We start from the raw sequence: 12,110 nt of genomic DNA, 5'->3' as shown, positions 1-12,110 counted from the left end.
GGCCACAGAAAAAAAATTCTGCCAAAATGAAAAATCTTAAACTACCCTTTGGCCAATACGCTTGAAGTAACAAAAACCATCTCATGCTGATTACAATATTTTTTTCAGAATATTATCCTTCCCTTCCCCTGCCCCCAGAAAAGCCCTAAACCATAGTTCTGAATAAGAAAATGAAGACATTTTGTTCAGAAAATTTGGGGGAAAAAAGTATTTTGGTATTTCATGAACAGGATTACTACAGTCAGAACATGACGAAATTAAATGTTTCATTTTTTTCAAAAATTTTCTTCTCATTTCTTGCATGAAAGCATTCGCAAACACTTTTGGCCTCCCTGAAGCATCACTGTTTCAGTGAAGTTGCTTTTTCGCCGAAAGAATTTATTTGAGTCTGTTCACATTTCTCTCCAATTCAATGCTTTATCCGAAAGTCCATGTTTCCTGCATTTCTATTCTGGATCTTTAATGCCAGGACCAAATTGAAACAGACCCAATATCCATGTTAGCATTAAAGTTCCTGGAAAGCAGGACAAGATGTTTTCCACCTTCTTCACCAAGATGGTCAACTGTACTAAGTTGACACCTTTTCACAGCACATGGCAGAGACTATGGGATGCTCCTTGTCACACCTCTAAAGGCAAAGGATGCTCCTTCCATTCTCAGGGCAGGAGTTAAGAACAGGCACTACCTACAGTTACCTGGTCTAATTCCAAGTAACTGGAGTTTTGCCTCACTGACAATGAAAGAAAGCCGTAAAAGTTTGTCCTCTGTAAAGTTTTTCAAAGGAGAAGAATGAGAACATAGCAGAATTATCCCACCAGTGGAAGAGAAACATCCAAAAGTGTAGCCCCTTTACCTTGCTTGTCTCCAGTGAGAACCCATATCTTAATGTTGGCTTTGGCAAGAGTCTCAATTGTCTGTGGGACTCCATCTTGTAACTTGTCCTCAATTGCTGTGGCACCTAGCAGCTTAACAGAAAATGGCAGGGAACTGGTAAGTTTTCCCATTGCTAGCAAAGGAGAAAACATTAAGCCTCCAGCTAATTACTCACGCAAACACAAAAAAAATTCAAGAGTACAGCTGTACTGATTTTCATTCTCCCTCAGCAAATTTAGGGAACAGAGTAGAGCCCCGATTCTACAAGCGTTCTAGTCTCCAATCTTCCAGGCTCCGTTGGATCATGAACATGCATGAAATTACATGCCAGCATGTTTGCAGACCTGTAAGTCTATGTTCTTCCACATGTCCCCTTCACAGCAGATAGAGCTGCCACTGAGGGCCAAGATCAGCTGTGGATCCATGTCCCCAAACCTCCACATGCGTCCTCTAGTGTGGAGCTTGATCCCAGCCATATTGTACTACTGCAGTCATACGGCTGCTGAGCATCTTCTTGAGCCCACAACAGACCTGTCCCCCACCTTGTTTTACACTGTCACACAACTAAACCACAGATGGCTCAGGACACAAACCTGCATTACCTTTAAAGTAAAGCTTTAAAGTAAAGCTTTTTCTGCATTTTGGAGATACTTAGTGGCTTTAACCTGCTGTCAAAGGGACATGAAATTTTCATCGCTAGCTCAGGTTTAGACAGCATCTGCTACCACCTACCTCCTGCTGTTGGGAGACTAAATTCAGTGGTTGGTTTTAAGCCCAAGATTCCTTCTGGCTTCCTGGGATATTCATCATTCATCAGCTATGAGTGTTATCAATGTAGATAACAGTTCTGAGGTAACTTCTCTATATGGTCCCCAAAACTGCACAATGCACATTTTACAGCAGTAGTTCCTGGTCAAGCTAGCGAGAGCTTACATGCTTGTAGCATACAAAGCCATCTCCTGGATGTACCTGCTCATCCTTGGCATCCTGAGTCTGAGCTGGAAGCTCAAAGATGGACACTGATGCTCGTATGCTCAGAAACAGAGTACAAGGGCATGCACACCCCTCAGCTGTTGTCTTTCTGGAGCTGCAGAAGCCACAATAGTATTGTTGACAGGCCTTTGCCTCTCTGCCCATGACCTGGTGTAAGAGCAGCTGGAGGGACAATCGTGATGCCTTCCTGACTGTGCATCTTCCTTAGTTTTTAGTTCAACCAATTATAAATACTATTTTTACTACTATTCTCTGAACTTAACCATGTTCCAACCCTGTTCACCCTTGTCCTTACATCCTTACTCTCTCGAAGGACCTTTATCAGGAGGCTGCCACACGGAGGGACTTCTGCTCTTGCCCATCAACCTGATTATGGTATTTGACAGTCCTCTACATCTCCACAAGACCATTCTACTTCCTTGCTGACTCAGGCTTCCACACCCAATCTCTGTCACAAGCCAGGATTTCCTGCACCTGCCCTCTGTCTCTCCCTGAAGCACCTTTGGGAAGTCAAGCCACTCCTGTACAGAGTACAGAGTAGGGTCTGGTGTAAGGAGTGTTTTCTTTTGAGCCACGCTTCTTACTGCTGTGGGTCCATGACCCCTTCTCTACTCACGCTATGAACTTTTCAAACATTCCTTGCGAAGCAGTTGGCTCCTTAACCTCCTAAAGCTCTTTATCTTTCCTGCTTTGGACACAACCCACACACCACTTGCACAAAGCATTCTCTGGACTAGAGGGTTAGCATTTTCCCAGACCAGACCCAGAAGGGCAGTAGGCTCTGCTCCATGGACTATACAGCTTCCAGAGGTCAGCAGCTCCTTGGCTCATATTTGCACCTTCCCAGGCCCTGCTGGCATCTTGAGCATAAAACTAATGGAAGGAGCAACAGCACGTTTCTCAGGATTTCCAAGATTTCAGGAAAGCATTGCTGCAAGTGTAAAAGCTGAATTGCTTCCCCTCAGATCCCACACATCCTTATAATTCATTATTCACAGCTCTAAAACACAGGGAGGCCCCCCCAGGGCATTTAAAAAGCTGTAACAACACTCACGGAGAAAAGAATGACTTGAAGATCACAGTTTAACCCTATTTCAAATTGACACAAACATGTTCACGGACATCATCTCCCCATCCTGCCCAGGGCTGCAAGAACAAAGAAGACACTCTCTGAAAAGGAGGGGCACTGGGGATTATTCACTGCCTGACATTTCAAAGACAGGAAAATAAATAGATCAGCCATTTGCACATACAAAGGATCACTACAAAATATTTGTGTCCACGTCAGCTCCCTCCGGCTCTGGTATGTCACTTCATCACGAGAAAGCTACTCTGACACCCACATGAGTTAAAATAAAACCATTCCCCTGCACTGGTGGCTAACACCCCAGTTACAGGCTCTTGATGGAGGTGCCAGTGAAAACCCAGGACTGCCATATTCTCAACTGCTCCCGTCACACAACCCACTGAGCTGTTTGCAGAGCAATGTTTACCGAAGTCATACTGAGCTGTTTATTGACAAACCACCGCCCTCACTGCCTCCCCCAGAGCTTGGCCCAGTTTCCCTGAAACACCAACCATCAGGTCCTTTTCAATCTCTTCATATAATTCCGACAATTTATCTTCCCGTCCTTCCAAGGCAGTGCTTGCTTCGTGGTGACGCCTGATCCAGTCCTGAAAGTAGTCTTCATCCAAGTTTTTATAGGCGACCACGAGTGTCCTCAGACCTTCACCAGCAAACTCCTGCGAGACAGTGGTGAGGCAGAATCAGTCAGAAATAAGCAGTTTGCTCACCTAGGCTTACAAAGGACCTTCAGAAAGTAAATGGCTATCTGTAAAAGCTTATTGCCTGAAGTCTGCAGAGAAAAGGTGAAAAAAATCACACCTTAGACCACAAGCCTTAGGGTACTTTTTAAAAACTGCTTCCAGACCACTTTATCATTGCCATCCACGGTAATTCCAAAGAACAAATTCAAAAGAGCGTTCCTACATTCTAGCTCTAAAGCTTTACATTAACGACGTAGTTGTTTCCCAGGTTTGCATTTCTCCACATAAGGTTCAGAACAGTGAAATCTAAATAAGCCTTGAACACAGACTTGAATTTTGGACCTGGGCTCGACATTTTGAGCGTACAAATGCTGGCTGAAAAGTACAGTGTGAGCAGCCAGTCATGATAACTCAGCAAGTCTTTGCAAGTGTGCTTTCTGCAGATGTATGATTGACAGTATGAATCTCAGTGTTTGGTGGAATAACAGATGTCTTTGTGAAAAGTGAGGTGTTCCTGCAGGCTTGAAGTAAAGGCACATCAGGCTACTTCCACAGCTCTGCTCTGCCCATGCTCTCACCAGCAACTTTCTCTGGCTGCCCCAAGCAGTGAGCAAAGATATTAATGCTATTACAGAAACCCTCCAGCAAAACGTTCTGTTACTCTGTGCTCTGCACTGTACCAGCAGGATCTGGCATCACAAGGGGTAGCAAATATTGGCCAAAACATCCACTTTTGTGAATAACCACCATGCTGTGCACACCAATGACAATGTAAAAGGCCACAAGTTTGAGTGATACATTTGTCTTCCTATGCAGCCAATATGCCCCTATATGGCCTAGAAGAAGGGGAGTTGGGCATGTTCCAGTACCTGCTCAGTCCTTTCTGACTGAGACCTCTTGGATCACAGTCACTGCAATCTGAATTGTATTCAAGAAGGTAAACAGCTCTGTGGGACTTTATTGATCAGCTGAATTATTCTCATGCAAGTCATGCTTGAATGCATCAGGTGCATGTGTTGTAGAGTAACAGCAGACCTGGATGGAATTTAGCTGCCAAAACACAGATGTGTAGTGCCATTTCAGGTGTTTCACCTATTCTGCCTAGCTTCCAGCTCCTAGTCCATAGATATACAAGTCTTCTGAATATCCAGCTACATATTTGCCATCCATGTCCAGATGTCCTGGATATCCTAGAGCAGTTCAAATGGCACCTGGTGCCTACGCTTAGGCAACTGATTTGAGACCTCAGGCTTTATAAATCAATTTGCTTCTTCATTCCCCATCAAAAACAAACAAACAAACAAACAAATAATTAAACAATTAATCAAACAAATACTCAATTAAACAATGAATCAAACAAACAAAAATTACTGCTTGGGTGCTGCTTCTGCAACCTGTTTTTTTTTTCTCAATACAAAGTACATTTCCATGCCTGGAGAAAAGGAAGCTATTAAATGCAGAGATGTCATGCAGAAGGAAACACTTACATTCAGGTGTTCTGTGGTTTCCTCTTTGAGAGATTCGCAGGATGAATGAAGCAGTTCATAAAGAATGGTGTCAGCCCCCTTGCAGTACAAAGTCAAGTCACCTTCTGGGCTTCGCACTATGAGGAAGAGGAAGAGAAATGCTACAAATCCCAGACTTGAGGCACTTGAGATTCACAGCTTTTGCATCAAAACAAATAAAGGTTTTTAGAGGTGTCCAAACTGTACCAAATGTTGGGAGCCTCACAGGAATCAAGACAGGCTTTGCTTAGAACAGGAGACAATGCCACTACTCTTCACATTAGCAGTAGCAGCACAGGCAATTGTACCCTGATCGCACTTGTCTGAGCAGATGCTCTGTTAAACTACATGGTTCCTACAGGCAACACTTAAGGTAGGACATTTGTGTTCGAAAGTCAGGAACAACTTGTTCTTATGGAACTGGTCCTGCTGCACTATTGCTCCTACCAGTAAAGGTACTACCACTCTCTAGCCACAATTACGATATTTCAATTTCTGAAATAGCTGAGGATACTGGAGGGTTAAAAAAGGCCAGATGAGGTTTCTTGAACAATTTCCTAATTTTCCTTTCAGGGAAGTGGGCTTCTCTACCTGTCCTTGCATTCTTCTTTCCCACTTTCTCAGATTTCACTGGTAATTTTGAAGCTGATTAGGAAGAAGGCCTTTCCTGCACTCTCATGAAGGAGGTAAGATATACAAAAAGCTTAGTGTCTTCAGCCGGCTGCTCCATCATTGTGGTCTAGATGTTAAGATGCTTTCCCACCAGCCCAAATTCAGTATTTAATATAATACCACTGTTGCTGTGCAATTGAAAAGGTACAGCGGGTCATCTCAAGTGCTCAGAGGTAAATGTTATTCAGAAAGCATTGTAAATGAGGTCTCCTAGAAAAAGGTATCACAGCAAGATGAGGGGCAACTTGAAAGCTTTAAAAGTCAGGAAGGAAAGAAGGGAGCAAAAGGAACATACCAATAACAGACATGCGCTTGCGAACATTATTGAAATCAAGAATAGCCAGGAGTTTGTAGATTTTTGTCTCTCCCATTTCCACAACAGTGATGGTCTCCGGTGTGCGAGCCCGGAACACAAATCCAAAGTTTCTGGCAGCAGTGACAAGGGCTCCCTCATCAGGAGATTGTGCCTGATACACCAAGTTACCTGACATGCAAGGAAAATAATAATAATTAAAAAAAAAAAAAAAAAAAAAAAAAAAAGAAAAAGAGTAATGTGTTTTCTGCCTTTTTTCTGAGGCTAAACAAGTATCCCCAGAGGTGCACCACTAAGAAGAACCTTATGTGCACAGGTCTCCATCAAGTCTCACAAACACATCCTCCAGGACAGGGCAAGAGATCCCCTAGACTCTTTTGGGTTTTTTTCTCACTCTCTTTGGAGTCCAATAGATCTTATTCCTTGGGTTTAACCCCTTCTAGTTACATCTGAATATATTCTTCTCATAAGCATTTTCACCTTGTATGTATCAATGGCTCTAGACTTTCAAGCACAGTGTTTCCCATCTGGGATTTGAGGAGGCTGACCCAGTACCCACAGGAACACTGAGTGAGCGGTGCTAAAGAGTCTCCAGTGGATGGGTGCTCTGTGCTCTTTGCTTTATAGGACTGGGACTTTGTGAAGAGCAGAGGAAGAATGGGGCAAGCTATCTGCCACCTCAGGGAAGCTGTGGCACCTGCTATTTCTGCACTCCAGAGTTGTGGTGTCTGCAGCAGTGCCAGCTCCACCACAGGAACACACAGGGACTAGAGGCCTTGGTCCTCTCTCTTCCCATGTGGCATCTCCAAAGACACTGATTTATGTGTAGCCATAGACTACAGAAAATCATCAAGGAGCCAAAAGGACCAATAACAGCTTCTGCGGAGAGAAGACATACTGTGGTGCAGGCTGAACATAACAATTCAGCTTGATGTCTTTGACAGTCCTCACCTTCCTTCTTCTCTTCTGGCATCACTGTGTGACAAAGTGAGAGTAGCCGGAAGAACCTGTGCGTCGGGACATCACTCAGCTTCACAGCTTCCACCAGGCTATGGTCATAGAAGGCAAACTTTGGGTCGGCTAACTGGTTGTAGGAGAAATCAACCTTCTCTGTGTTCTGCAAAAATATGGTTTGGTATTATTTGCAGAGGCCTCACACGCTCCCACCATAGGCCCTCTCTCTTACATTTACAAAGGGCTTTCTCCTGTAGGGCTGTTCATGACAGAGGCTGATGAGTCTAAGTGGGAGGTCTTGAAAGCTACTGAATCACAGGAGAGGACAGTCACTTGGGGTGTTGTTCACAGCAGCACTCAGGCTGAGAACCTGATTAGCTAAAGATGCCTCTCTGAAAGATAGCAAATGCTCCTAAAGGGTCCCTGCCAAAGGATTTCTACAGCAAAGAAAAATTCCTGCCTTTGACACATGCCTGCTTGGTGGAATCATACTCCAGATTTTAGTGGCTGCCTGTGACAGGGGAATGTGGAAGCCCAGTTTAAAACAGTTCAAGAGGCTGTGTTGTTCACCTTATTCTCCTAAAGCAAGAAAAAAACATTATATGGAAAAAGACAACAGACAAGTGATGTAAAGGTTCGGCTCCACAGGCACTGCCCAATTTGTATAAAAACAAGAAGCCCCAAGCAGAGGGGAACACAGTGGAGAAATGGCCAGAAGCTCGAACCATGATGTGTCATGAAGGAATGCACTGCTGAGCCTTCCCGGGATGATTCTGACTCCAGCCCCATCCCCAATGAGCTCAGAGTTTCCAGGACGGGAGTCATCCTTTTGACCTCTGCAAGCGGACAATGAGCACTTGCACAAGAGCACAGGCCCACCCCACGCACACACTCAACTTTGCGAGCAAGATCCAGGCACTGCAACTCCACGGGTGTGTGGGCAGCAGCCTTCCGACCTGCAGGACTCCAGCAAGTGTTATGGGCAGGAGGAGCTGTGGGGCAGTCATTTGGCAGGAGACCAGCATGTTTCCCCAAGCAAGTCAGCCCTTTGCATTTTTCTCTCTGAGCAAAAGGCAGTCTGAAGGCATAACACTCTTTACAAATAGCCAATTTCAGTGGGTAATTTAATTTTCAAATGGCCTGGAAATTAATCATTGAAAGAGGAGTGGTATTTTCATTTTAATCACTCTGTTTGTTGCTTGGATTGCTGCATGCAGTTTTCCAACATTTTAGACAGTGGAATCCATGATGTGTGCTTGTGCCAGCAAGCAGAGGCTGGAGACAACTGGAGGAGTCACCCATTTTCACACTTTCCAATGTCCAGATATCAGGGGAATTTGACAGTGACCTTGTTATCAATATGAACTGAACTCACTGATTCCTCACCAAAACTTCAACTAGCTGTCAAGGATATCAAAATTCACCAATGTCCAAACTTCCAACAAATATTAATAGCCAAGTATGTGCATGCACCGGGATGTCACGGTAAGCTGAGGGAACTGTGGGCACTCAGGCTGCCTGACCTGCAGGTTTAAACCGGGTTTACTGGATGGAAACACAACTTTGTTGATACTCTGACACCAAAATCCCTGTTGTCAGGGTCAAGAGCAACAGCTCTGGTGGGGTTAAGAAAATGATCTATGCCTGGGTGGGTCATGTCCACTAGCAAATATGCAGGCAGTCTCAACAGAAAGCACAGATCCTGCTAGAACTCGAGTACTTACCTCATTTATTTCTATCCTTTGTCCAGATGTATCATATACATCACCTGCAAGCAAGAAAGACTGTGGTTATAGTCACAAACTCCATGTAAGTGCAGTCTCTGAGCTTCTCTACCACAAAAATTGGTTAAAGTGTTTTGAAGCTAGTATCTAAAAAGTTGCAGTAAGCACAAATATCTTGACATGGGCACTGGAGACTGACAATTCGTATCAATCAGTTCCATGACAAAATCCAGAGACTGATAGATGCTTGAAACTCAAAGCAGTTACCATAAAAATGACTGACATTTGGGCAAAGAAATCTTGGCTCAAGCTGAACCCAAAAAAGACATAGTGCTGGGTAGGAAACAAAGGTGTCTTCAGGGGGTGACTTGTTTTGTACCTTCCCTTTGGAATGTGAGACAAAATCCAGCTTCTGGATCATACTGCATTTGCAGCAGTCCCTGGACAACCACAGAGAAAGAGTTGTCAGAGCCCATTCTTCCCACATCTAGGTAGCAAGGTTGCTCTATCCATTTTCACTGAACTGATGATCTGGTCACAGAAATGGAAGACATCTAATTTCCAGGAAACACTATTGAAACTTCTTCTGCCTGAAGAAAAATTTCACTTAGAAGGTGTGGACTATGCCCAGCTCAGCCAGATTCAACACTTCCTTGTAATAAGATTGAAACACAGTGAATTACATGAATGATAGATCCGTATCTGCACTAGCAAACTCAGTGGTGAACTAAGACAATTGTAGGTACTGATATTCCCTCACAAAAGCCCTGACAGTGTAAAAGACACTAAGAAGCTGTGTCTTCTGAGAACTGCACATCAGTTATCCCCTGGGAACTGTAACCAAGAGGATACCTCCTTCCCACAGTGCAACAAAAATTATCAGAGGGATGGAACGCCTCTCCTGTGAGGACAGGCTGAGAGATTTGGGGCTGTTCAGCCTGAAGAAGAGAAGGTTCTGGGAAGACCTTATTGTGGCCTATAAGAAGGATGGGGACAGACTTTTTTGCAGGGCCTGTTGTGGTAAAGGTTTTAAACTAAATGAGGGGGAAGTCAGGCCAGACATGAGAAAGACATTTTTTATACTGAGTGTGGTGACACACTGGCCCAGGTTGCCCAGAGAGGTGGTTGATGTCCCATCCCTGGAGACACCTCAGGCCAGGCTGGATGGGGCTCTGAGCAAGCTGATCTAGTTGAAGATGTCCCTGCTCATTGCAGGGGATGTTGGACTAGATGACATTTGGGTCTTCCAACCCAAACTATTCTATGATTTTATGCTATGATTCCCAATGGGAAGCCTACACCTCCCAAATACCATCCCTGGCAGCAGAACTCATTCGTCCTTCTGGCACGGCTTTTCCAAATCCAAAGACATATATTCTGGGGAAGAAGTTAAACATTTAGAAAAATATAAAGCAATAGACTGTGTCTTCTTTCCACATATTTCCCCTTAATTTCATGAACCCACACCCTATATCTGTGCTCAGCGGTGACAGTGGGAAAGCCAACTACAGGATACATGAGTGAGCAGCCTGAATATTTCCCAAACTGTTTAGCAGCTCTGAGGTTGGCTACATAGCACTGTTTGAGATATTATGGTTTCTAAATATACACAAAACAAGATTTATAGGAAGAAATAACTTCTTTTATTAGGACAGCTGAGAACATTGAGAAAAGAAGACAAGCTTTCTGGCACACTAGTACATCAGCAGGTCTGACACAGGCAAAACAAGCATCAATCTATCAACAAGCCAACAAGTGACTGATTCATCTAGGGGAATCTAATGATGTTAACAGACTAGTCAGTTTATGGATAGCTAGCACCTCTTGAGCAGTATGAAGAAAACTGCCCAGGGCCATACAAAGAACAAGTCATTTAAGTCAATGACTGTCAGGATCCAACAGAGCTAACACTTCCTGTTTCCCATTTATTCCAACTCCCTAAAAACTTTTCTTCCATCAGGTAGGTGCCGTACATCAGAGCTACAGACAAATGACCAGGCCACTGACTGGGTGCCAACCAAAGGTTAAGCTGCCTGAATGGGATGTTTGAAATCTGCCACTCACGGCATGAGATATTGCTGAATGTGAGAGAGGACAGTGTGAGCAGCTGACAAAATTTGAAGATAACCCCACGAGCGATGGCTGATTTCACAAATGGTTAAGAGGGAGTTAGTTATGTGAGGTATGTGTTATGTTTTGCAGGGTTAGCAATATCTGGGTAACAATGTCAATAATACCATAAAAGGCTGAGATTACCTAGATAGTGACATCAGGAAAAAAATAATTTGAGTACAGATGTAGTAAAACTGGAACCAACGAGGAAGAAGTAATAAGGTGCAGGTTCTTTAGCTGGGATGATACTGGGGCAGAAAAAGGCAGGTAAAAGGGTGGCAAAAAGGGGAGAGTAGTGACAGGAAAATGGTATTAAGTTATGCAAATGATGTAATCAGGGCTGTACAGGCATTCCTTAGGCGCAGCCCTACACTTGATCACTGCAGTTTCTAACAAGACACTCTGTTCTGGATTTCACATTTAGTCTCTGTGGACCAAGAGGCACATCATAGAATAAAACCTGGAGAGTAAGACAAATAGATAACATACCATAGGATTTGCCATTAATGGAGCACTTATTGAAACACATGATGTTCTGAGTGAGAGTTCCTGTTTTGTCTGAGAAGATGTACTTGATCTGCCCCAGCTCTTCATTGAGTGTAGTGGTACGGGCCTGAGCCGGCGTGTCGTTCAGCGGGTAATACATTTTGCGGTCCCAGTCAATGTAGAAACTGTTACCCAAGCGTATAATCTCTACACTGGTGAAAGAGAAAGAGAAGGTGATGGAATATTCATTAGTTTAAGGGACAAGATCTTTATCTTTAGCACCACCATTAGCAGTTGCAATTAGAAGACAACTTTGAAGGTAATGACAGGTGCACTCATCAGGTTGTTCTCAAATGGCCTGCAGTAAGCAAAGCTGAAGCAAGTCCTGCTGACACTATCTGTTAGGTTTATAGTAAATTCCTTACCTCTATTTATAAAACAGTTTCTTACAAATGTATTTGAAAAGTTTCAGAAGTTTTCAGACTGAAAAGCAAGGCAGGAGCTGTGGGTTTCAACTGATGCTGTTTCAGGAGTGGTGCTTGGATGGGAACATCTCCAGTGGGGTTCTGGGCTGGGCTGAGCCCACTGCTGGGTGATGAGCACAGCCACGGCTGAAACATCGCAGAGCTCCACAACAAGCGAGTCGTTGTGTAACTCAATACACCCAAGAAGTCGTATCAGTTCACAAATGATGTGAATTTCCATTTTGCT

General features: G+C 43.9%; 1 protein-coding gene across 4 annotated transcripts in view; it reads right to left on the bottom strand.

The window, feature by feature from the left end:
- LOC102097598 (phospholipid-transporting ATPase ID) overlaps window positions 1–12,110 on the bottom strand; it is a 91,977-nt gene that overhangs the window by 19,368 nt on the left and 60,499 nt on the right. For all 4 annotated transcript variants that reach the window (XM_065047147.1, XM_065047146.1, XM_065047148.1 and 1 more), the window contains exons 13-19: window positions 11,403–11,611; window positions 8,802–8,845; window positions 7,075–7,240; window positions 6,106–6,294; window positions 5,121–5,236; window positions 3,445–3,609; window positions 854–965 (exon numbers count right to left, since the gene is read on the bottom strand). In XM_065047147.1, the coding sequence (XP_064903219.1) occupies window positions 854–965; window positions 3,445–3,609; window positions 5,121–5,236; window positions 6,106–6,294; window positions 7,075–7,240; window positions 8,802–8,845; window positions 11,403–11,611 (1,001 nt within the window). The remainder of the gene's footprint in view (window positions 1–853; window positions 966–3,444; window positions 3,610–5,120; window positions 5,237–6,105; window positions 6,295–7,074; window positions 7,241–8,801; window positions 8,846–11,402; window positions 11,612–12,110) is intronic.

Source organism: Columba livia, chromosome Z (assembly GCF_036013475.1).
Source record: "Columba livia isolate bColLiv1 breed racing homer chromosome Z, bColLiv1.pat.W.v2, whole genome shotgun sequence".
Classification (NCBI taxonomy): Eukaryota; Metazoa; Chordata; class Aves; order Columbiformes; family Columbidae; genus Columba; species Columba livia.
The sequence above is the reverse complement of the archived record's forward strand: the minus strand, read 5'-3'. Positions and strand labels throughout refer to the sequence as shown.